This window comes from Miniopterus natalensis, chromosome 19 (assembly GCF_054644295.1).
Source record: "Miniopterus natalensis isolate mMinNat1 chromosome 19, mMinNat1.hap1, whole genome shotgun sequence".
NCBI classification, from domain to species: Eukaryota; Metazoa; Chordata; class Mammalia; order Chiroptera; family Miniopteridae; genus Miniopterus; species Miniopterus natalensis.
Genome location: NC_142099.1, coordinates 36,565,417 through 36,590,159, shown reverse-complemented (window position 1 = coordinate 36,590,159; position 24,743 = coordinate 36,565,417). Strand labels below are relative to the sequence as shown.

The window sequence follows — 24,743 nt, the reverse complement described above, 5'->3', positions numbered from 1 at the left end:
AGTAACTTCAGTTGGACTCGGCACCTGGCTCCTGCCCTGGATGGGGCACACATGTCTGCACATCAGAGAATGTGGTAAGTGGCAAAGGGAAGGAATTAGAGCTTTAGTCAAACAGGGCAACTGTCTTAGCTAAAGATGACTTCAGAAAGTGCAAGGGTCTGTTTCTGGTTCCTGATTAGTTATGTGACTTGCTGGAGTTACCTGACTTGTTGGGCTCCAGCTCTGTCTCCTGTGAAGTGGAGGTGATCAGATTTGCAGCGCCTGTGTCCCAGGGGCTAAGCAAGGGGACACACCACCATGGAGGGTGAGGGGCTTCACAGTGACGAAAATGCTGCTCTCAGCACATACTGGGACATCATTGCTTTCACTGAAATGGAGCAGTTACAGGGATGCTTAGGGAGGTGTTGGAAAGCCGACAGGACAGAGGCTTCTACTAGAGGACTCTGTGAGGTCAGGAGTAACTCGCAGGAAAAGCAGCCAAAAATCAAAATGGTATGTGTGCCCTCCGGTGCAGGACGGGACAGGGAGGAGGGGGGAGAGGCATATGGGATCTGACCTTTCTGCTCAGTTTTGCTAGGAACCCAAAACTGCTCTAAAGCTTTTTTTTTTTTTTTTTTTAAATGGTATTTGTCAAAGGAATTAGGTCACCTACTTTCAGCAGTTTTGCAGTTTGGTGGTACGTTACACAGGAGCAGGGTGAACAGGTCCTGGCCATGACTCAGCATATGCTGGGGGGGGGAACCCCAGAGGTTAGATGCCTGGACCCGAGTGCCACACACTCAGCAGAAGGAACTGCCTTCAGTGGTGGCAGGTGAGGACTTAAGTGGAGGTGCTGAGTTTTATGCCCTGGCGTGGTTTTGAGTCTGATGATCACCACACACCCTTGACCTTGGTTATGGGATGGACACATGGAGAGCATTGCTGTTCATGAAACCTGTAAGATCTTTGGATTAGGAGCATTTGTTCTGTATTTGACAATATTCCATGAATCTCACCGTCTTGGGGGAATTTTGAAAATGCATGGAGGATGTGCCCAGGTGACTGTGGTACGGACACCTCACCCCCCGATTCCGCAACCGTCGACCCTTCCTGCTCAGTCTCCTTCCTCTTTTTAGCCCATGGGAAGGAGGGGAAAACAGAAAGGGGCTGTGGGAAGTGGGGATACGGGTAAGGGGCAGGACACCCAAAAGTCCACAAGTCTTAAGTACAAATGCAGTTTCCACAGCTGTACATACACCAAAAAGATATTTAATCAGTAAACAAAACTATTCTAAATACTTTTACTTATTTATAAATACTGATTTATAATAATTCTAAACATTTTTCTTGTCTTTAAAAAAATCGAAAACTTCAAGTGAAATGTATTCCAGGACCAGCTCGCCTTTTGTTTGGGTTGGTTTTAACTGCTCCCGCGTCCAGGGGTCCGTGTGGGAACAGCACAGGCCCTCCCACCGCGCCCGCACATCCTGGAGACGGGGCGGGCCCACAGCTCCGCCCTCCCTGGCATCCCCTGCACCGCCCCCCTCCGGACTGTCCTTGCCCCGGGAGGGGCTGTGATTGATGACATTTCAAAATGGTGGTGTCAAAAGGAAAAGTGGCCTGTAATTCACAAGCTCTTACAACTGCTCAGGAACATGCCTTCTGGGGAACTGAGCGGCTCTGTATTACGTCCTAAAAACAGTGCTGAGCACGATGGTGCCCTCGCTGACCCACAGACGAGCCTGTGCTTTGGACTCTGCAGGGAATCCAACCAGGCCTGGGGCTGTGGTTTTCTAGGCCTGGCAAGCGGCCGTTCCAGTCTCCTAAGCGCCTCAGTTTACAACCGCTCTTCCTAGACAGCAAAGCCGGGCTGGCCTGTCTTCTAATGAAGCTCTGTCCCTCGTCCTCCAGCCACAAAGCTGGCTCCCTTCTCGGTCACATGGCCAACACCTGGCATTGGGCCCAGACGCTGGCTTCACGCACTTTGAGACAATTCCTTCGCTTCCTAGGCCCCCCTGGATTCTGTGTCCGTCCCCAACCCAGGACGAGTGTCTGGCTCTGCCCCCTCTTGTGGTCAGTATCCAAATCGCAGCCATTTTCCTTTGCTTCTGGTGGAAACAGTTATTTTCCTCCTGCCCCCTCCACAATTCACCTTGGGGTTCTGCATGCACTGGGGATAGCAGAACCCCCGCACTGCCTCTTCCTCGGGGTGGAGGATCTGAGTCTGAACCCAAGAGCCACTACCACACAGTCACTGTCCCTGCAGGACTGGGCGGGGTGCAGGGCCAGGCCACATCTACCGGGGTGCATCTATTCTGGGTTGAGGCCGAGCTGGTGCTGTGCCATGGGGTCTGCCCCAGGCCTGGGACCATCATCTTTGACAGACACCTGTTTGCTCCTTCAGACTCTGCAGCTCCTGACACCAGACAGCCTTTCCCCTCCTCACCACATCCCTTCGATCCCAGATCCTTCAGTGCCGCTCAGCAAACACCACTTCCCACGGCAGTGGCCTCAACACCTCTGACCTAGGGTAGCAGTTACCTTAGAGGTCCCTGTGAGACAAGCATAGGACAGCCACCTAGTTATGGACAAGAGACCACAGTAGCTAGGAGCCAGTGTCCCGTGTGCTGTGCCAGGTGCTTTAATCCACATAACCTCCCGTGGGGGGCCCAGCATTCCACATCCCCACACAGAACAGGTTACAAAACCTCATAGATGAGAAAACCGATGCAGAAAGGTGACCTGGCCCAAGAACACCCCGCTACTTAGCAGCCGCGTGCATGTGAACCCATAACTCAGCCCAGCAAAGTCCACGCTGCTCCCCTGCAGCACGCGCTCAGCCGTGACGGAGCCCTCGGAAATGCCCAACTAAAGCCACACAGCAGGCACAGAACGTCCACCCCAGGCACACGGCGGGCACTCAGTACCTGCGGGTTCCCTGCCTCACCCTCCACGCCACCCCCCTCCCAAGTCCTTCTGGACGGGACAGCGGGGCCCAGGGCTGAACACGGGAGAGTATCCCAGGCTCCATCCACAGACACATCTCTCACATGCACGTATCTCTGATGGGAACACGCTCTTGCAGTTAAAGCCAAACAGGCTAAGGTCTCACTGTATGGAGCACGTTTCTGCCACTTCCTGCCCCCCACCCCCACACACTTCCCTGGCCGCCTGCAAACACTGAGTCTCACTGGCCGCTCAGGTGTAGACAGAGACACAGCAGCTCGTTGGAGGAGAAAGAGCATTAGCACCAGGTGGCCCTGGTCTCAGTCCTCAGCCCCACCTCATGGCAGTCGCCGAAGACCTCATAGCTGGGCAGGGACAGAAGCTGCCACCCCAACTGGTGTCGCAGGGGTAAGCACGCTGGGTGGTCCTTTCAAGGCTGAAGACCGCGGTGGAGACAAGTTCAGAGGCAGCAGCCTTCAGGTGCACCCCCAGCGCTTCGCAGGCTGCGGCCTGGCCTCTAAGGCGCCGAACTCCAGCCTTCCCAGGCCAGAGCGCTGTGCTGTGGGTGGGGATCCCAGTGCCTCTGGGTCCTAACAGCCCCCAGCCCTGGAACCTGGGGCTCAGCGATCGCAACGAAAGCAGCAGAGATGGGCAACAGGCTTAAACCTAGTCCTGTCAAAACCAGGAGACCCCAGAGGTTTTCAAATGGACAAGTGGCCAAAAGTCCCACCTGCCGCTGTCCCATGTATAAAGCTGTGGGCCTGGGTTTCAACCTGCCACTAAGGGCAGGTATCTTCAAAAATGCCTCTCAGGAGCTGCAGAATGTCTGGGACTCCCCCCCACCCCCAGGCTGAACCAGCAAATTTGAATTCGCCAAATGCGGTCCTGGCTGCCAAGCGTCCTCCAAGGCTTGGCTCAGTCCGCCACCTCCGCAGTACCACCCCAACCCCACTAGGTGCAAATAGTCACCTCCCCCGGAGCCCAGTTTTCTCTGTCATCATGACTGGACTCTGATACTGATCAGCAGCAGTATCCCCCAGGTCTCTCCCTAAAGGAGAGTGAAACCACGTCATGCTCCTGCTCACAGGGCCAGGGGCCGTGCAGGGTCTGATGGGTGAGTAAATGAATGGTCCTCAGCAAAAAAGGAAACTGTACTTTTGTGAAGTGAGGTGTTTCTAGATAAGCTTAGATTTAATCCTTATAAATCCCAGCTAGTCTTCAACCAGCCAGTGAGGGCTTGGGGTCTCAGGACTCCCCCCAGAGCCGGGCCCGGTGCAGTCCAGGGGACGCACACTCCAACCCCTCAAACAGGCCTCGCCGGCCAGCTGCCCCCGTTATTCCAACCTAGAGGTGAAGGTCTCCGCCCTGCTCTACCTCTGCGCATGGGAGCTGGTCAGGAATATGGTCCCTTTACAAACTGGACAAGAGCTAGGACTATGTACAGAAAGAAAATGTAAAGCGCTCTCTGACTGAGGAGTGGCACCGGAAGGAGGGCAGTCTGACCTCCACATCTCCTTAGCAGGACCCGAAGGTGAAGCCACCTCTGCTCTTGAAATGCCCTCTGCTCCTTCCCCTCCCACCCAGAACCTACCCAGTACCTGGCACCTGGCTGGCCAGGAGTCATCGTCAATGAGCCTGAGCACCAGGAAGCAAGCCCTCAAGTCTCAGCAAAGGACTTTGCAAACTGCAGACCGAGGACCAGCCAACCACTGGTGTCTACACAGTGAAAAAGTCACTGCCTCCCCGGGAGCTAGCTAGACCCCAAAGGAAACACCACAAAGCCAGTGAGCTTTCTGGGAGTGGCTGCCCCTCGGCAGCCACAGCTGATCTCGACTGGCCCCTCCAAGGACCACGTGGGACTCTAGGGCGGGGCAAGTCCTGCCCTTGGCATATTTAGTGCCCCAGGCTACTGGGCAGACACAGATGATTCAATGGCTTCCCAAGTCACCATGCCCACTACTCCAAGCCCCACACGAATCCACTCCACCTCGGAGGGTCCCTTCCTCCATGTCCGGCCTCCCCGGCCCCATTCTGAGTGGACCAGCCCAGGGCCGCACCCCTGGGCCTGAAGTCCATCCGCGCCTTTGAAACCTCAGAGCTGTGCCAACACGGGTCCATGGGTCCCTTTTCTTTTCCTGTCTCTGCGTTACAGAGAACATCAGAGATCACAGCTGGAAACGATCTTGGAGACCATTCAGCCTGGTGCCCGATCCCTCATCCCACTTTCCCAAAGGCCTAGAGAGGCGACAGAAGTCGCAGAGACTGAGTAAGAGGCGGAGCTGGGTGGGGAGTGCAGGTGCGGACGCAGGCCCGTCAGGGTTTCCATTCCGCCTCATCTTGGTCAAACATCACACACGGAGTCCACGGGAGGTTTTCCTACTGAAGGGAGCTCCTCCAGCGACAACAGTGTCTCTACCTCCCGACCATTTGGCACCACGGCCGTCCAGGCTTGGTAAGTCCATGGTGTGTCCTAACCAAATGCACCGGTTTTTTTAATCCTGGAAATGAAGCATGTGGTACCCACTCCTTCCTCCTGTCTCTTATAGTGGTTTCTCCCTCCTTTTGAAACAGCAAAGAATCAGTGAGTAGGGAGGCGGCCTATGACTGCCCCCAAGAGCACCAGCAGGTGGCTCCACCGAGGCAAGGTCATCACCAGTGGGGGGGGAATAAGGGGCTCTCTAGGGAACCCACGTGGCAGACTGTGAACAAAAGAACATGACCTACCCGGTGGTTCCTTCCCAGGCAGCCTCTAGTCCCCCCTGTGCCCCACCTCCCAGGAAGTCACGGCCACACCTCCAACGGCTTTTCTTTGTGCTTTTGATGCCTCAGGTCCCATCACGGGGACCTAGGAGAAGCCTACAGGTGGACTCACGCAAACACGGATGTCTCTGACCATGGACACAGTTCTCGATGTTTTTCCTGGGGGCGGCACACCAGGTGCGGTTCCTGCCCCATGCTCCCAGGGCCCCAGCTCTGTTGGCCATGGGCATCCTTCTTGGGGACAGGCCACCCTGGGGCCCTCATTTCTGTTCTACAGGGAGAATGTTCCCTTCCTCGATGCTCTGCAGCTGGAGCCTCTGACCCCCGAGGGTTCGGCTGCCTTGGCGGCCCCCAAAGCCGGCCCCCGGGACGGTTCGAGCCACCATCAAGACCCCGGGCAATGCCTCCTCCCCAAACAAGTTGATTTTGGCTTCCGCCTCTATGGCTTTGGCCAGGCTGTCTGCGTAACTGTCCAAGGACGAGTGCACGTCGGCTTTCACGTGGAGGATGGGGTTCTTGGCAGCTTCTGAGGAAGAAGGAAAGATAAAGATTATGGTGGGGCCAGGACCCGTGACTCTCCAGGACAGGCCTGCTGCTGCTTCCCTGCCCGGGGAGGCGAGGCAGACCCGGCCCACGTGGAGGGCGAGGGTTTCCAAGTCAGATTCTCTCGGCCCAAACCCTCGATTCCCCTCCTTACTGCCTTCCCAGGATCTCAGGAGGATGTACCCTAACCTCAGTCTCTCCGCTGTAAAGAGAGGGCACAGCACACCTCTTACTTCTGCGTTTCTAGAAATCAACCCATTCTCCCAAGGAGCTCGGGAGGCGGCTCACGGGGAAGCCCCGATGCGCTTCCAGCGCCTGTCGCACGGCGCCTTTGGCAGGGCCCTCTGGTCACTCTCTCTGCTTCTAAACTTCCGCAAGTGCGAGTGCTCTCTCCTCTCCTCCCCTCTCCGTACCGGCTCAGATTCCCCGAAGTCCGAAGTCCGGGACAACCTCGGGGCCCGGGGGGTGGCTAAGGGTTCAGGCGCCCACCCAGGACGAGGACCTGACAACTCACACGAGAGGGAGGGCGGGGGTCTTCAGTTTCCCTCCAGAGCCTTCTTCCTGTGACCCTCGCCGCCTGCTTTCCTCCTGACATTTTGCAGGGACAATGTACCCCCCCTCCTCACATTTTCTGGAGTAGGCAACTTGCACCCCGCTCTCCAGGGGGAAGAGTGGAGGGACGCGTGGGCTCTCCCCCCCTGCCGCTCACCCCGGGGAGGAGGGAGCCGGGCTGAGGGCGCCTCTGCGTGGAGCTCAATGGCCCAGAGGGCCCAGGTCCGGAGCTGCTGGACCCAACCGCTGGGAAGCCCGCGGACTCAGGGCGACTGCAGGGTTGGGAGGAGCATGGGGTAGGCAAAGGTGGGCCCTGGTGTGCTGGACGGGGGTCGGAGATGAGCCAGGGACTGTCCTGACCCTTCCCTTTCCCCTGTGTTGTCGGGAAGCTGTCACAGAAACCAACCTTTGATCTGTTCCACTTCATCCTCGAACGTCACCGAGCTCCTCCTCTTGGGTGGGCAAGTGCAGTGGGAGGAAGGCTGGTCCTCAGACGTGTAATCTTCGAGCAGCATCACGTCCGTCCCTAAAACCAAGGGCGGGTCGTGCACATGGAACCGGCGGTCCCAAGTCCTCCTCACCGCCTCCATCTCGCCTGCCCTCCCTCAACCCCCGTGCATCCCTCTCTCCCATTTATTCCAACCCACAATCTCTGCCACGTGTGCCCGGGGAATGGATACTGTGTCATCCTATCTCAGGGAGTTGGCAGCGGCCATCAGAAACGTTCGTTACAGCAGCCTTCTGCAGGGCGGTGGGTCCTGAGCCCCAGCGAGCGCACTCAGTGCTAAGTGGGCCAGGCCTGGATTGGGGGAGCGGAGAAGGGCTGGGCGGAGAGGGCCCCAGAAAAAGGCGTTGTGTTCTGAGTGATTCCTCATACAGTTCAATTTCTATCATTGTGGTTAAAATATGTTGCATTAGGTAAACATTAAAAAATTTGTTTTATTTTTCAATTACAGTTTACATTCAATGTTGTATTAGTGGGTACACATTTATATAACTTACAATAAGTCTTGCACCCACCTGTCACCACACAGTTATCACAACGTTACTGCGTCCTCTGCGCTGCACTCCACAGCCCGCGCCTACTGCCCTAACGGCCAGTTCATACTTCTTACTCACTTCACCTTTTTCACCCGGCCCAACTCCCCTCCCATCTAGAAACCATCAGTTTGTCCTCTGTCTCTATGAGTTTGTTTTTGTTGGGTTTGGTTGGTTTTTTTAGACTCCACATATAGGTGAAATCAGATGGTATTTTTCTATGTCTGACTTATTTCACTTAGCATAATACCATCTAGGACCATCCATGGTAAGATTTCACAAATGGTAAGATTTCATTCCTTTTTACGGCTGAGTAATAATCCATTGTATATTTATGTACCACAGCTTCTTTATCCAATCATCTATCGATGAACACTTAGGTTGCTTCTCATATCTTGACAACTATAAATAATGCTGCAATGAAAATGGGGGTGCATATACCATTTCAAGTTAATGTTTTTGTTTATATATATATATATTTAGAAGTGGAATTGCTGGTTCATTTGGTAGTTCTACTTTTAATTTTTGAGAAACCTCCATACTGTTTTCCATAGTGGCTGCAACAATTTATAACCCCAGCAACAGTGCATGATGGTTCCCTTTTCCCCAACACTTGTTTGTTGACTTACTGATGATACCCATTCTGAAAGGGATGAGGTGATACCTCATTAGGGTTTTAATTTGCATCTCTCTGATGATTAGTGATGTTGAGCATCTTTCCATATGTCTGCTGGCCATCTGTATGTCTTCTTTGAAGAAGTGTCTGTCTATTCAGGTCCTTTGCCCATTTTTAAATCGGATCTTTTTTGTTGTTTGTTTCTGGTAAGTTATATGAGTTCCTTATATATTTTGCATATTAACTTCTTATTAGGTGTATCATTGGCAAATATTTTCTCACATTTGGTAGGTTGTGCAACCCTTTTAGTTTTATGTAGTCTCATTTGTTTATTTATCTTGTTTCCCTTGCCAGAGGAGACATATCCAGAAAGATATTACTATGAGCAATGTCAAAGTGTTTACTGCCTATTTTTTCTTCTGGTTTTATGGTTTCAGGCCTTACATTTAAGCCTTTAATCCACTTTGACTTTGTTCTTGTAGATGGTGTAATCCCTTTACATTTAAAGTAATTATTGATAGGTAATGTAATTATTGTCACTTTATTATTCATATTTTGGATCTTTGTTTCTTCTTTTGCTTAAAGAAGTCCTTTTAACATTTCTTGTAACCCTGGTTTGATGGTGATGAACTCTTTTAGCTTTTTCTTGTCTGGGAAGCTCTTTATCTGTCCATCGATTCTAAATGATAGCTTTGCTGGGTAGAATAATCTTGGTTGTAGGTCCTTGTTTTTCATCACTGAGTATTTTTCATGCCACTCCCTCTAGCCTGTAGTGTTTATGTTGAGAAATCAGTGGACAGTCTTAGGGGAGCTCCCTGGTTGGTAACTAACTGCTTTTCTCTTGCTGCTTTTAAGATTTTCTTTGTTTTTAAACTTGCCATTTTAATTATGATGTATCTTGGTGTAGGCCTCTTTGGGTTCATCTTGTTTGGGACTCTTGGCACTTCCTGGACTTGTATGTCAATTTCCTTCACTAGGTTAAGAAAGTTTTCAGTCACTATTTCATCAAATAGGTTTTCAATCCATTGATCTCTCTTTTCTTCTAGAACCCCTATGATGCAAATGTTGTTATATCTGATGTTGTCCCAGAGGTCCCTTAAACTTCCCTCATATTAAAAAGTTATTTCTTTTTGCTGTTCTGAGGTGTTTTCCGCCACCTTGTCTTCCAAATCAGATTCAGTCCTTTACTTCATCTAATGTGGTGTTGATTCCCACTAATGCATTCTTCATTACAGCTATTATATTCTTCATTTATGACTGGTCCTTTTTTATGGTTTTCTATATCTTTGTTTAAGTTCTCACTGAGTTCATCTAATCTTCGAGTTATTGAGCATCCTTTTAACCAGTGTTTTGAACTCTGCACCTGGTAGATTGTTTGCCTCCATTTCATTTAACTCTTTTTCTGGAGTTTTGCCCTGTTCTTTGGGACATGTTTCTTTGTCTTCCTATTTTGGCTGCCTCCCTGTGTTTCTATATATTAGGCGAGGGTACTATGTCTCCCAGTCTTCACAGGGTATCCTGAGAGGCCCAGTGGTGCAGCCTCATTGGTCACCAGAGCCAGGTGCTCCAGGGAGTGTCCCTTGAGTAGGCTGTATACACCCTTCTGTTGTAGTTGAGCCTTGATTGCTGTTGGCATGTCAGCGGGTGAGCCTGGCCCTCAAGCCGACTGGCCATGACTACAGAGGATAAGCTATTGTGCAAGGGCTGACCCCAAGGAATGAGATTTACTTTAGAGGGACTCTGGTCCCAGCTGAGTCCACCCTTTTGGTGTGTCATCTGTGGAAGTGGTTGGGTGGTGCTCTGGTGTGGTCTGAAACTGACTGCTGGGTGTGTTGGTTCTGGGGTCTCTTGGAAACACGGGCCAAGTTCAGCCCTGACTGTGCCTGGCCCAGGGCCACCTGGTAGGAGCTACAAAGTGATCTGCAGCTGGTAGCTGCCAGTGCTGGAATTGGGGCGCCTGGAAGAGGCTATGCTGCAAACTGAGGCTGGCTGCCAGTCTTGCTGGGCTTGGGGCTACTTAACAAGAGGTATAGGGTATGCAGAGGCCAGATGCTTCTTTTTAAGGATTTGTGGACCTTTAAGAGATTTTAGGGAAGTCTGCAGCATAGGCAGAGGCTGACTGCTCATGAGGAATAGCCACTTTCAGAGGTTCACCTGGTGTAAAAAATGGGTGGGATGGGGTCTCGGGGAATCACCTGGGTGTGGTGAGGGGTATGAGCCAGGTTGATGGAGACTCAGACTCTGTGCCCGTGCCTGTGGGCTGAGTGGGATGAGGGCTCAACAAGGGAACAATGAATGGCACTTGCTGGCACTTTTGTCCCATAGAGAGTTGCCCCTTCCAGCCCTCACCCAGAAACCAGACAATTTTGTTTCTCTGGGTGTGTCCCTGGTGTTTTACTGAGCTGCTTCCCTTTGCTGGAGCTTAGGGCAAGTGTTTGGGGCATCCTTAAAAAGGATGCCTGGGTCTACAGCAGCCTTCCATTTCACCCAAACTGAGCCCCTGGTAATTTTCACAGCCTGATATTATAAAAGACTCCTCTTTCCTGGTCCTGGTGCTCTAAGCTAGGAGCCAAGCATAGGGCTGAGAGCCCCTCACTCCTCAGTGGGCATCTGTACAGTCAACATATCCCTCCTGATTCTTAACTGCTACATGTAGGTGTGGGATCTACCCATTCCATATCTCTGCCCCTCCTACCAGTCTCACTGTGGCTTCTTCTTTATATCCTTAGTTGCAGGAGTTCTGTTCGGCTAGTCTTCAGATGGCTCTTAATGATGGTTGTTCTATGCTTTAGTTGTAATTTTCATGTGGTGTGGGAGGAGGTAGGAAAGTATTTACCTACTCTGCCACCTTGACCAGAGTCTCTCACAATCTTTTAACAGCAGAATTACTGAGGTATAGGTCCCATGCCACACAGCTCACCCACTAAGAGTGCACAGGCCACCTGTTTCCCTGCCAGACCAGAAGCTCCAGGAGGGCAGTTCACACTGTCTCTCTGGAACCTAGTAGTGTCAGCCAAAGTAGGGGCTTGGCAAATACTTGTTGAATGAATGAATGTCACAGCATCTCTGGGCCCCTGCTGGTTGTCTGAGAAGGGGAATAACCTGAGGAGTGGCAGAGACCTTCCCTTCCTTCAAGTCACACAAAGGACTCGGGGCTGCAGGGGATGATGTGACCAGTGGTTCAACCCTCTGGGTTGTCAGGTGAGGGAACATGCTCAGGGAAAATTCTGTGACAGAAGGCCTGTCTCGGTGGCTGCCCATGTCCTGCACCCAGGGTCCCACAACACAGGGTCAGGAGAGGAAACACAGGTCAAGGCAAAGAGAATCTAAAGCTGCCAGCAGTGACAACAGGAGCACACGGCAAAATACCCACCACCCGGCTGCTGCTTCAAGATCCAGGATTCCAACTGGCTCCCTTCACACCAGAGCCCAAGGCTGGTGACATGCGGTGGGTCTCCAGCTATGTGGAGCCATGGATGACTGGCTGAGAGACACTGCCAGCCTCTGCCCTTTTTTGCCCCCCACCCCAGGGCCTTGTGAGCCCAAGAACATGCTCAGCGGGCACAGATGAAGTATTCAGCTCCCCAGGAGCAGCCAGGAGAGACCCCGACCTCACGGAGCCCTCAGGTGCCGGTCCTCTGGAATGACTTGGAGGATCTGTGGTGTCTCTTGCAGGGGATAGGGGTGCAGGCATGTTAACAGTGGGGACCAGGAAGGGTATCTGACCTCGTTGGGGCTGCCCTTGACATAGTGACTGCTGTCCCTCATTCACAAAAGAGGAAACTCAAAGGTTTAGGAAGACTGAGCACCAGGCCACCCGACTCCACAACTGCACAGGCTGATGGCGAGATCCTTATTTTATGGAGGAGGAACCGAGGAACGAAGCTCTGACAAGCTAAAACCCAGATTGGGAACCCTGCCTCCGGACTCTGGCCCCCACGCCCCTTCCACCCAGCATAGGAATGCCCCTCACCAGCGCCTACACTGTGTCAGATACACCTGAAGGGGGAGGCACACTTGTCCTAGGCTTACCTGAGTCCTGAGAGCAGCTGAAGCCAGTGTCCCCCGTGCTGCTGCTGTTCCCCAGGGGCTGTCCACCTGCCATTAGTGCTGTGAGGTGTGGGGACAGGCCCAGGTCTGAAAGGCAAAGTCAGCACTGACCACACGAACCAGGTCCTGCTCCCAGCCTGACCTCCCATTACAGTCTCCCACCCCTCACCTCCCACTCTCTTCCCCTCTGCTCTCCCTGCAAAATGCACTCTCAACCCATTGACAGACAGAAAGTCCTTGGCTACTGCCCCTTCCCCACTGTGCCCTGTTCCCAGCCAGGGCAGTCTGCATTGTGACATGGTTGACTGGGTCCCCCAGAGGGGAACTCCTGTGACGTCAAACCAACTAGGCAGGTGGGAGAGAAAATGGGAGGTGAGCGGTCCCGGGTAATTTTCCGGTTAAACATGGAACGTGGGTGCACATTACTCCTGAAATCCTACCTGAATACTGAAAAGGACTTTTTAAAGAGGTTTACACCCCAGAGCAGGAGAAAATGTTTGTCAGCTGGGAGGTGAATGGGTGAGGCAATGGACGTGACCCAGGAGAGAGCTGGGGTTGGTGCTGGGGCCTAGGAAGAGGCTGGTTCTCACCCTGGGCCCCCAAAGCTCAGGAAGTGGAGGGTGGGGCGTCTCTGCAGGCAGGTGGGGCTCGATAGTCTCAATAGGAAGTGGTGGGTCCCCAGCATCAGCAGGGAGTGGAGGGATGTGAATGGGCCTGGCCTTAGAGACACCAGACAACCCTGAGCACTGGAGGCCCCTGCAGCGGCCAACCCGGATCTAAGGCGACACTGGGCCTGGGCCTCATTATGAACAATGAAGGGACAGCCCAGCCCAGACACGTGAGGAGGGGCCAGCTTGAAGACAGGGATGGGGAATAAAAAACAAAGAAAAATGGATCTCAGGAGACAATGCAAGGAGCTTAAGAAAACAAAGAAGTTCTACTTGCGAGCTCTCCGAAAGTTGGGAAAACAATGAACCCTTGCAGAAGAGGCTACGGAGACCAGGGAGTAACAAAAAGCTTTAGAAATGAAAATCCAGGATCGAAAGTCCGAGTCTGATCTGACATGGAAGATCTGTGGCCTGGTGGACATGAGGGCCTACTGGAAGGGGCCACCGGCTCCCCCCACAGGACACTCACAGGTGGGAGGCAACTCCAGTCTCTACTTTTTTTTTTTTTTTAAATATATCTTTATTGATTTCAGAGAGAGGAAGGGAGAGGGAGAGAGAGAGAAACATCAATGATGAGAGAACTATTGATCGGCCGCAGCCCGCAACCCAGGCATGTGCCCTGACCAGGAATCAAACCCTGATCGCCTGGACCCTAGGTCGATGCTCAACCGCTGAGCCACGCCCGGCTGGGCTCCAGTCTCTACTTTTAACCTGGCTTTTCTGAAGCGACAGGTGACACACACTCTCCTCTGTTCTCCGGAGCCAAGGAGGACACGGCATTGGTGGAGAGTGCAGAGCGCAGGCTCCTCCAGACCTTCATGACATCCTGGAGTCGCACTAGGAGACCCCACATGACCATCCCCTCCAGGGTCTTGGCCCCAGAACATGACTGTGTCTCAGCAGGAAGCCTGGCTTGGGGAGGGGGGCCGGTGGGGGATTGTTCACTGCCAACTGGGAAGGCTGAGCCGCAGTGGGTTTTGGACACCGTCTCTGAGGCTGCGGCGAAAGCCAGGAACAAATCCCGGCCTCCACCAGTGGGAGGAATCCCTGGAGCCAGGCCAGTGCGGCTCGGCTGGCTCTGGAGGCAGTGCAGCCAGGCGGCCTCTCTACTCTGTTCGCCCAGCATTTACCACTGGAGCGGGTGCAGCCACCCTGAAACTCTCCACGTGAAATAACAGACCTACTGAGCTGGGCCCAATTCAACCCTTTTACACAATTTATTTTTAAAAAGGCATAAAGCGACAGGCCCCAGGGATAAGATCAGAAGCCTGGGGGGCAGCTAGAAGACTCACCAGTGCCTGTTAGAGGCTGAAAGGAGAGCCATGTGCAGGGGAAACAGGCATTTTGAAGTAACCAGAAGACCTCTTGGTGGCACCAGGAAAGGATCTTAGAAAAGCAAGGTGGGAAAACTCAAAGGCTCCTCCCTCCCTGCGGCCCAGACCTTTCAAAGAGGGCCCAGGGTTAAACGTGAATTAAATGTGAGCCAGTGTCCTTGTCGCCAGAAGAAACCGAGAAGGCTCTGTCCCCAGTTCTAGGAGCTTCATGCACCAGGAGAGTGGCATTTGGAGACGCTGCCCTCCCCAGATGTCCAGGCCACCCTCCAAATTCCTAGGGAAGCCCATGGGAGTCTGCTAATGAACACCTAACAAGCAGACAATACTTTGTTGGCTCAGTGGCAGCTGGCACCCCAGGGAGAACCTAACCTTTGACACTCTTTGGGGCTAACAGAATGAGAAAACCAAAATACATGGATTGTGGCTGAAATCTACATACGAAACAGACAGACATGTTTATAAAACTCCTGGCTTCCCAGAGTCGGCTGGGAGCTCCAGCTATTTCTGGAATTTCACTCTGCCTTTGCTCACAAGCCCTGTCAGGAGAGATTATAATTCCATGTCGTCATTCCTTAGGTTATAGCTTTACAGGTGCCCATGCAAACCGAGAGGCACAAGAGCAAGACAGGGCCTCCGAGTCCTTCCAGGCTGGCTGTGGAATGGATATTATCGTCCTTCTTGGCCCTTGGTGACAACTAGTGGGTGTGCACTCTCTAGGGTGAGCAGTGGCCCGGAGCAGGCTTGGGACAGGGGTTGAGGAGTCTCCTGCAGATCCAAGTTGTGCCCACAGAGGGCACTAGACCAGGATCTGCTCAGCCCTGGCTCAGTCAGAGGGACCGGAGAGGTGAGGTGGAGGCCAGGGCTTTCTCCCCATCAGAAAGTCATTCCCAGTATGGACGGGGCAGGGAGCGGAGCTGCTGGGCACTGCGTTCCGCTCTGTCTCAACAGCTCTTGCTGGTGCTGCTGGCCTCCCCTGGGAACCTCCAGGGAAGAGACAATTGGGACCCCCCAGCTCCCATTCCTGGAGAAGGCCAACAACTGTTATCCAACACTCTTCAACCCAGTCATCCCACAAGACTGCTTTTCCCTCAATGGGCAGGAGACCGCCAGCTGCCTTGAATGTGCCAACCCAACCACAGCTGGTGCTTTCTGCCCGTTCTCAGCCTCCCGGACCCTTCCAAGGATAATCACCAGTGACTTACAAGGAGAATCTTGGCCTGAAAAGCAGACATTTCTTTTTGTCTGTCTACCCTCTCCTTCTCCATTCTCTGCCCTGGTTTTTTCCCTTCTTCATTCTTAACTTCATTGGAACAGAAAACATTTTTTTTTTTTTTTTGCCTAGAAGATAAATGATTTTACAAAATCTGAATAAATGAAACCAAACCCCGAAAGTACTCCTGGCTCACAAGTCACACGTGAAAACACGGTCTCTCAAGTGTCAGGGGTGGGCATTCCAGCTGTTAATATACAGGGAGACCTATTTTCTCCTTTGGTCAAAATAAAAAGTCCCAGAATATCTTCCTCTCTCAAGAAGTAACACTCCATCAATCCATGAAATACGCCAGTGATGTTGGGTTGTGTAACTGCCTCAGGGAAAGGATCTCCTGGTACCACTACCACTGAGCATTTGTGATAACTAGGAGCTGTTCTTTCTCTCCACCCTCGTCAGAGGGAAGATGGAAAACCTCTCTGTGTCATGAAGAGAAAGTCAATGTGAGTGGTTTGAGTTGCCCAAAGTCATCCAGCGAGAGATGAGAACTGCAGACTGTACGAGCTCTTTCCATAAGTATTTGGTAAGTGCCCTCAAACCTCTCTTCCAATAGCTCATCCAGGTGATGGGCCCCCTCAGACATGACCCTAAACACCCAGCTGCTTCTCCGTTAGGACAACATAGTAACATCGCTAGAGGCAAGACCCACCCACGCACGCCAAAAACAGGTGGCGGGTAAGGAGCTACGGATGCTCACATAATAGCTCAAGTATCTCCTCTGTGTATTTATCAATTATAACAGGAAAAATAGTGACTTTACAGTGGAGGAACCCGGCCGATACCACCTTAACTGTATGAATCTAATGTTGGTGTCCCCCCACCCCAATTCACACACTGAAGCCCTAACCCCTCAATGTGATGGTATTTGGAGATGGGGCCTTCGGGAAGTAATCAGATGAAGTCATGAGGGTGGGATTCTCATAAGAAGACACCACGGAGCTTTTTGTCTCCCATGTGAGGACATGGCAAGAGAAAGCTGGGAGAGAACACGCACGGAACCCTGACATCTGGCACCCTGGTCTCTGACTTCTAGCCTCCTGAAATGTGGCAAAACAAATGTCTATTGTTTAAGCCACCCAGCCTATGGCATTCTGTCACAGGGGCTCGAGCTGACAAAGACATTAACCAAGAATCGAAGGGTACTGCAACTAGCAGTAAGGCACGGTGACAGGCGTGCCCTTGACATGATCACTAAGAAGGGCACCCTCAGTGTTCCTGCCAAAAGCCTATAACCATTCTAATCTTGAAGACAAAACCTGAGGGTTTTCTACAGAACCCCTGAGCAGCGCTGTACAAAAGTGTCCATGTCACGGAAGACAAGGCAAGAACAAAGACCTGAGGATGACAAAGGGAGACGTGATGACTGGGGGCAACGTGGGAACAGGAAAGGGACATGAGTGGGAAATCGGGTCTGTAGTCCACAGCACTGCCCGACCTCACGCGGCGGGCTGGGTAGCGGCTGGGGTCATGCAGGGTGTTCAGTCTGGGGAAGCTGGGTGGACCAGAGTCTCTGTTTTTCCAACTCTTCCAAAGCTAAAATTATTTCAGAATAAAAAGGTTTAAAAAGGTCTGTTCCTGAGTAGAGTCATTCCTGTGGGTCTCACCAAAGGTGACGGGACGGTGTCCAGAAGCTTGTTTGTTCTGAGTCAGTTTATTATCTGAGGGAGGAGAGCCTCACATGGACATGACAGTGACATTTAAGTAGGAGGGGAAGGCTGAGGTGTGGCACTGACATGTCCTGAATTATGGGGGACAATCAAGGGCACCAGGAACCTGGGACAAAAGGCCCAAGGACGAGTATGTTCGGGGATGAGTGGTGAGCAAGGGAGGCCTCTACTTTAAGGAACTGACGGGCCAAGAGAAGGCAGCGGGTCTGATGCCTGGGTTCTTTTCTGTCTGGACAGGAGGAACGGTACTCTCGAGGCCAATGGGCCACGGCTGGGGTCACAGAAAACAGGTTTCTGAACTCTGTTGTCCCCTGCCTTGGGCTTCTCAGCTCAGGAAAGCGGCGGGGAATCCCAGTGCACCCTCTGGGATGTTCCTTCCCCAAAGCAAACCTGTACTTTGAGCCTGGAGGCCACAATCAATGTGAGACCTCCGCCATCCCCAAGCCAGCGCGGCGGAGAGGACCACGGGCTACCCCTAGCTGAGGGTGAGCACCCCTTTCCGGCCAAGTCCCCACGTTACCTGTGATCCTGTTGGAAATGCTGAAGAGCCGGGATGTCCTCTGCCGCTGGACGAACGGCTCCCGGTAGTAGCGGTCCCCGAAGCACATGCCCAGCAGCTCCCTGCGCACCGTCTTGTTCCACAGTCCGTAGATGAGGGGGTGGCAGACGGCGCTGGTAAAGCTGAGCCACGTGGCCCAGGTCTCCAGGCGCGGGGAGACGTAGTCCTTCCCCCAGAGGGCCTCGGAGGTGATGACCACCATGTAGGGGCCCCAGGTGACCATGAAGGCACCGATGACCACCAGGATGGTGGTGAGGGCTTTGCACTGGTTGGCCGAGTAGACGACGCCCTGGAAGGCATTCCTCCGGCTGCCCGAGGAGGAGGTGGAGGTGCTGGAGTTCTTCCTCCCGGGCCTCTGGGCGTCGTCCTCCCCCGTGACCACGGTGCCGCAGTGCACCTTGCGCGCCTTGACCCTGGCCACGCGGAAGATGAAGCCATAGCACACAAGCATGACCAGAAAGGGGAGCAGGGCGCACCAGATCTGCCAGAAGGCCGTGTAGCCAGGCTCCCGGTGCCACGCGGCCACGCACATCCACTTGAACTCGTCAAACTCCACCGACGACCAACCAAAGAGAGGAGGCAGGCAGCCGACCAGGGAGTGAAGCCAGATGTAGACAAGAGCCATCACAGCTCGGTTCCCCGTGATCTTCATGGGGTACACCATGGGGTACAGCACAGCATAGTAGCTGCAAAAGGATGGGGAGGGAGAGAGGAATCACAACAGAGAAAACACCAGGATGGGCACCCACTGCTTTCCTAGGTGAGCACCCCCCCCACACGGACAGTCGATCCGAGGGAAATGCGGGTTAGAAGAGGGCTTCCCGTGAGGGCACGAGTGCAGCAGACGGGTGGCCGCACTGACGCTGCCTGGTGCAGGCAGGACGCTAGCAATGACTGTGGCTACAAGCCCCACATATCACCTGTGAGCTACCGCCTCCACCAGGACCTTCCTGAATCACCCCTGGGACACAGCTCAGAGGTCAGCCTGAGGCTGCCCATCTCAGATCTGGCCAGGAAAAAGCATTTCCTGTGCCCAGGATTGCGGTGGGTCACAGAATCGCTGCACACAACCTGGGGTACAGCCATTCGTGTGTTACGCTGAGATCTCGTTTGCATCTTGCTAAGGCTGAGCAGCAGAGAGAGAGAAGCGAGCCTCCGGAGCTGGGGCATCTGGGCTCAGACGGTGGCTCTGCCGTCTACTGGCTGTGTGGCCCGGGGTAGCTGCTTCAACCTCTCTGAGCTTCTGTTTCTCCATCTGTGAAATGGAACCACAAAACCTCTGCCACAGATCTGCACCAAGGAGGGAGTGCGCCAGCGAGGGGCGGGCCTGCATGCACCACCCTTCCAATGGCAGTGAGGGGCACAGCCTGGTCTCTGGCCACCAACTGCTCCCCTTCCTTCTCAAGGACGAAACCCCCTCTAGTTCGTGCTCCTGTACAAGTGCCATGACCACGGCACACCAGGCCCGTCTGAGTCCTGGAGAACGAGTCAGGCTGTTCTGGTGGTCGCCTGGCCAGGGGACTGGCTGAGATACTGACCCACATGACATCATCCTGGCAAATGAAATGTGCGGGGCGTTTGCTGCGGGCACTTCTGGGAAAGTTTCCTTCACTTTCAAAATGAGCCAAGGCTAGTTTCTACTTTTCTCTGCCCCTTTAAAATATGTGCAGGCCCCATGGCCTCAGAACCTCAGGGTGGCAGGACAGCTCAGCGTGGGAGGCCCAGCATGGGGACTGTCAGCTGTCCCTTGGCTCCTCAGACCAGCCTCGTCTGACAATCGTAAAAGCAATTGCGATTAATAAGCTGTCCTCTGCACACAGCCTTCTCAAGACCCCATTAGTGTTATTATTTTATGGCTAGGCTTCTGCTTTATTGTGACAACTGGTGTTTATATCACTCGCTGACTAGGGTTCTGGGCAGGAGCAAGTCCAGGGGATGTGGCAGTGATTTCTCCCAGCTGCGTCCCAGTCCCGTGGGCATGCCCGGCCAGAGGGAGCCCCCAGAGATGGGCCAGGGCACTGCCCATGCACATCCGCACATGCCAGGCGTTACATTTGTTTTAGGGGGACTTGGGGAGTAAAATTATATACGTTGAAAGGCACAAATCTGCACCTCTATCAACATTTGCACATCTGCCACAAAAAATGGATTTTGTAGATTTGAAACTTCATGTTTTAAATTTAAGCTTCATTTAGGCCTAGTTGCAGGTTCAAAGGAAAAGAGAGAAAAGAGCAACTCCCTCTTCCCCCAGGTGGACACAGGCGAAACCAAGGGGTTCCCTTGCTTCCTGTACCCTCAGCTGTCTTCTGAAGGTCTCCGTCTGTTCTCCAGCAACTCACTTGTAGACACAAGCCCAAGCACGACCCTTGGTTCCCAAAGAGGCTTTCCTGATGTCACGTGAAACTGAAAAGCTGTCATGCACATATGGGCTCCAATGCTTAGCTCTCCTGCCATGAGACCCACAACCTTAATCATGACCCTGATTTTAATAGGAGGGCTCCGCTACAAATAAGAATAAACCTGCAGCCACTCCAGGGTGAACACGGTAACCTACGCTGCACAGTGGTTTTCCTCACCGTCACCAACCGGCCCACGGTTCCAGCTCTTCCTCTGATTAGAGGACTATGTTGAGGGCTGGAGTCCATCCACCCCAGTGTGGGACGACTGGCTGCTTCCCTCACTCCGCATCCTCCCCAGGGCGGAGCCCAGAGCCGACAGGACTCTGGCCTGTGCCCTGGATAGACAATCCAGTGACCACTCATCAACTAAAGCCCTGAAGGTCCCAAGGGAACCTGGGGACTTGTGTCAGCCACTGACAACACTGCTGGCCATTCCCTCTGTTTCCCTGACTGCACTGCCTGAGTCTACCCTCCCTGCCCTCAGGAAGTCCCCCTAGCCTGGGATGAACGAGGTGACCATCAGCAAACTGCAAATCACCAAGCTGAATGTCAGGGGTGGGAATGCCATGAAAGCCTCAAGGTGTGCAGAGCCCACTCAGCACGATGCAGGCATCTGAAGGCGCCTGTCGGATGCAGCCAAGGGACATCAGCAGGGCCACTTCTTACTGAGTCAGCTATACCACAAGAAGGGACAGCCCAGACTGTTGAAAGCATACACCATCTCTCCCAGGTGCCCGACTTCACTTCCTGGGCCATTTTCCCTCTGCTGCTCCCCTTCCATCGTGGACCAAGCTGATTGTTGAGGTCCCTGTACTGTGGACAGGGGACAGTGTTTCCTCTTTGGGTCCCTACCCTGAGCCCAGCTCTGGCCCAGGCCAAAGCAACAGACAGCGGACAGCAGGTCTAGTCCCTCCTCTGACAGGTCACCTTCCACAGCTTCTGCTTTTCATCTGCACACTAAGAATCAGCAGCCTTTAAGAACATTTTCTTAAAGCCATGGGACCTCTTTTAAAAAATAAACCTGCAGAGAGAATTATCTATAAATATATACAAATATTATACATTATATACACATGGGCATTGGGCTCAGATGCCCACTGCCAGCCCCTCCCCAGGATGCAGCCTCTCTCTTGGCCTGGGGAGGGGCAGGAGCAAGGATGGACCGTTGGAAAGGGCTCCAGGCTGTGCTCAATAGCACTAAACAGAGTGTGGTGGCAAAATATATATAATAAGTAATAAATAAAACGTGAGAGAGATGAGATGAAATCTGAGGTCGTCTGGTTGAAGGGACAGAGCAAAGGCAGAGCTTTGCCTTCCAATCCTCTCCCCGAGGAGCCCGACACCCTCCCCGGATCTCAGGCAGCGTGGCAATCCCAGGAGCAGGTGACCACTAGGGTCCCTCTGTCCGTCTCCTGAATTCTCCAGTTCTCTGATCTGTGGCAAGCTTACCGGTCGATGGCAATGACCCCGAGGGTGAGCATGCTGGCCGAGCTGATGAGCAGGTACAGGAGGGCGGAGAAGTTGCACCAGACCACCCCGAAGACCCATTCCCGCCGAGCAGAGCTTGTCACCACGAAGGGCAGCACCAGCACGGACAGCAGGAAGTTGGACAGGGTCAGGCTGAAGACGAACTTGTTGCTGAGGGTGAGGAGGTAGGACTTCTTGTACAAGGTGACCACGATGACCAGGTTGCCCAGGCAGACAAAAATGGTGATGATCACAATGGCGATGAACTCGGTGACGATGACACCCCCTTCACCAGCCGCCTCCTCAGTGAGGTTGCTCAGCTCCTTCCAGTGGCCCAGGGAGGAGTTGAGGCTCATGGTCAGTGCGCCTGGGCGTGCGGTGGGCGCAGCATGCTGGGCGACTGGAAGGACAGGGCAAGAGTCATCGACTCAGGTCATCTGACCTCTGCAGGAAAGCTGCGGAGGCCTGAGGCCCCCAGCTCACCCAGGACTCCGCTGGGCTCCCCTACCAAGCTCTACATACACGGCCTGTTTTCTATAGCCAGCCCTGCATGTGACTCATTGTGTCCCCTGGAAAGAGGCATTCCTCAGTTCTAAATGACCTATCTATCCCGCCAAGGCCAGCAGTTCAAACCTTGAATGTGTCAAAGAATCACCTGGAGTGTCAGCTCAAAGGGTCACCTGCTAGATTGTGGCCCGAGATCAGAGGTGCAGCCTAGGAGTCTGCAGGTGAAACAAGCAGGCTGGAGAGGTGATTCTGTCACACGTGGTTTACGGGGGGCACACTGGGGCTGCTGCTTTTAGACCCGAGCAACTCCAGGTGGTCCCCAAGCCGGCAGCAGCAGCTCAGGTCCACCTCTGACTTACAGAACCAGCATCTGCATGATGACCCATCCCCGCTGATTCCTGTGCACACTGATGTTTGACAGTAAGATTACCGTGGGGGCTATTCTAAGGTCCCTGAGCAGGCTGTAAGCAAGTATGATTCATATGGAGACAAGGACTCCAGGGGGAGGTGGAAAACCAGTTGGAGGTCTGGGCCCACAGACCCCATTCTCTGTGAGGTGCAGTTCCTGCTCTCAGGAAACTGGCTCAGGATCTTGGGCTAAAACTCAACATCGACACATTAGCATAAAATGCTGCCGATGACCGTTTCTCCAAAATCTTTGCCTGCTTTAATCAGCCAAAGAATCCCACAGCTCACTTTCCCCACCTGCTCTGTTTCCCCACAAACAGAAGACACAAGAAAGAAAGGAGAGATTGCTTTGCATGAGCCAGACAAGAACCGGTACCTAACTGCCTCGCACACCTGCGGCCCCTTCCCCTGACCCGGCACCTCTATCCAACACCTTAACCCCTGACCCAACACCTCTAACACCTTACCCCTGACCGGACATCTCTATCCAACACCTTTAACCCCTGACCCAACATTTCTAACACCTTACCCCTGATCCAACACCTCTATCCACCACCTTACCCCCTGACCTGACACTTCTATCCAACACTATCCAACACTCTACTCCTGACCTGGCACTTCTATCCAACACCTTACCCCCTGACCTGACACTTCTATCCAAACACCTTACCCCTGACCTGACACTTCTATCCAACACTATCCAACACCTTACCCCTTGACCCAACACCACAATCCAAACACCTTTGGCCACAGGGAGCTAGCTGGTAGATTTAGGGGGCAGCCCTTTGCCTCACCAGCAGTCCTAATTTAAGTTTCCCTTCAGAGGGAGCCTGGCTGCTCTGGGTCATGACCATGGGCCCTGGGCCTGCTCGCTTGAGCAGGGCCAAATAATTCTAATCTCTTCTCCATCTAACAGCCTCGAAATACTTCACAAGTTACTTGCTTTCCCTCCTCCTGATAAAATCTCCCAGTTCCTGGGATGCCTTCCAGACTGTTCCCTAACTCAGACTCCTTGCTTTGGACTTGCTCATGGATGTCTGTGACGCTCTCAACTTGTGGTCCCCAAAACTGCATACACCATCTGGATGTGGTTGGCAAGTGTCAAGGACAAAGGGCCATTTCCCCCCTGATCAGGATAGTCTGCTAGTCTCCCTTGAAGGGCGGGTTCTCTTTCAGCAGGTGTACCATCCTGTTGGGCTTAATGAGCTTATGTAAGTGTGAGATCAACTAAAACACAAAGTTTACACACACGTGAATTTCTGTGAAGGTAGGCACCCCCAAAATTGAACCTATGAAATTAATGTTTTAAGCCTAAATACAAAATATTATTTCTACTAAATTTTATTTTGTGATTTTGGCCCGTGTGTCCAGGCTGCTAAAATATTCTGAATTTTGATTCCATGATGCAATGTGTTATTACTCCAGCTTTGTGCCATGACTACATTTATAGATAAGCCTCGTATGTCTGTGTCTTTGGAAGGTCATTTTGGGTTTTCTCTTTTTTTCTTTTTTTAAATATATCTTTATTGATTTCAGAGAGAGGAAAGGAGAGGGAGAGAGAGATAGAAACATCAATGATGAGAGAGTCATTGATCAAGCCCACAACCTGGGCATGTGCCCTGACCGGGAATCAAACCCCGATCACCTGGATCCTAGGTTGACGCTCAACCGCTGAGCCATGCCTGGCCGGGCTGGGTTTTCTCTTTATTTGGTGAGTTCTAGATTTTGTTAACTCTTATATGTAAATTATTAATTGGTGTCTTAAAACAAAATCCTACATAAGCCTTAGTTACTCTTAACTGCGCACGTGATAACACAGTGGCTAAGGAAACAGATTTTGAGAGCCCTGTCTGGGTAACTCAGTTGGTTAGAACATCAGCCCAATATGCTAAGGTTGCAAGTTCGATCCCCGGTCAGGGAACATACAAGAATCAACCAATAAATGCATGAATAGGTGGAACAATAAATAGATGGGAGCTT

General features: G+C 52.8%; 1 protein-coding gene across 1 annotated transcript; it reads right to left on the bottom strand.

Moving 5' to 3' along the window:
- Window positions 1-1,232: 1,232 nt before the first annotated feature.
- On the bottom strand, window positions 1,233-23,062 carry GPR161 (G protein-coupled receptor 161). Its single transcript, XM_016202368.2, has 5 exons — window positions 21,831-23,062; window positions 17,944-18,668; window positions 12,467-12,571; window positions 7,187-7,306; window positions 1,233-6,211 (listed from the first exon to the last, which is right to left on the bottom strand). The coding sequence occupies exons 1-5, from the start codon at window positions 22,202-22,204 to the stop codon at window positions 5,946-5,948; spliced, it is 1,590 nt and encodes a 529-aa protein (XP_016057854.2). The 5' UTR covers window positions 22,205-23,062; the 3' UTR covers window positions 1,233-5,945.
- Between the last annotated feature and the right edge of the window lie 1,681 nt (window positions 23,063-24,743).

Excerpts from the sequence above, each read along its gene's own strand:
- GPR161 (XM_016202368.2), bottom strand. The coding sequence starts at position 22,204 with ATGAGCCTCAACTCCTCCCTGGGCCACTGGAAGGAGCTGAGCAACCTC. Across the intron at positions 18,669-21,830 it reads GGGGTCATTGCCATCGACCG|CTACTATGCTGTGCTGTACC; the intron begins GTAAGCTTGCCA and ends ATCCTTTTGCAG. Across the intron at positions 12,572-17,943 it reads CATTTCCAACAGGATCACAG|ACCTGGGCCTGTCCCCACAC; the intron begins GTAACGTGGGGA and ends TTTGCCTTTCAG.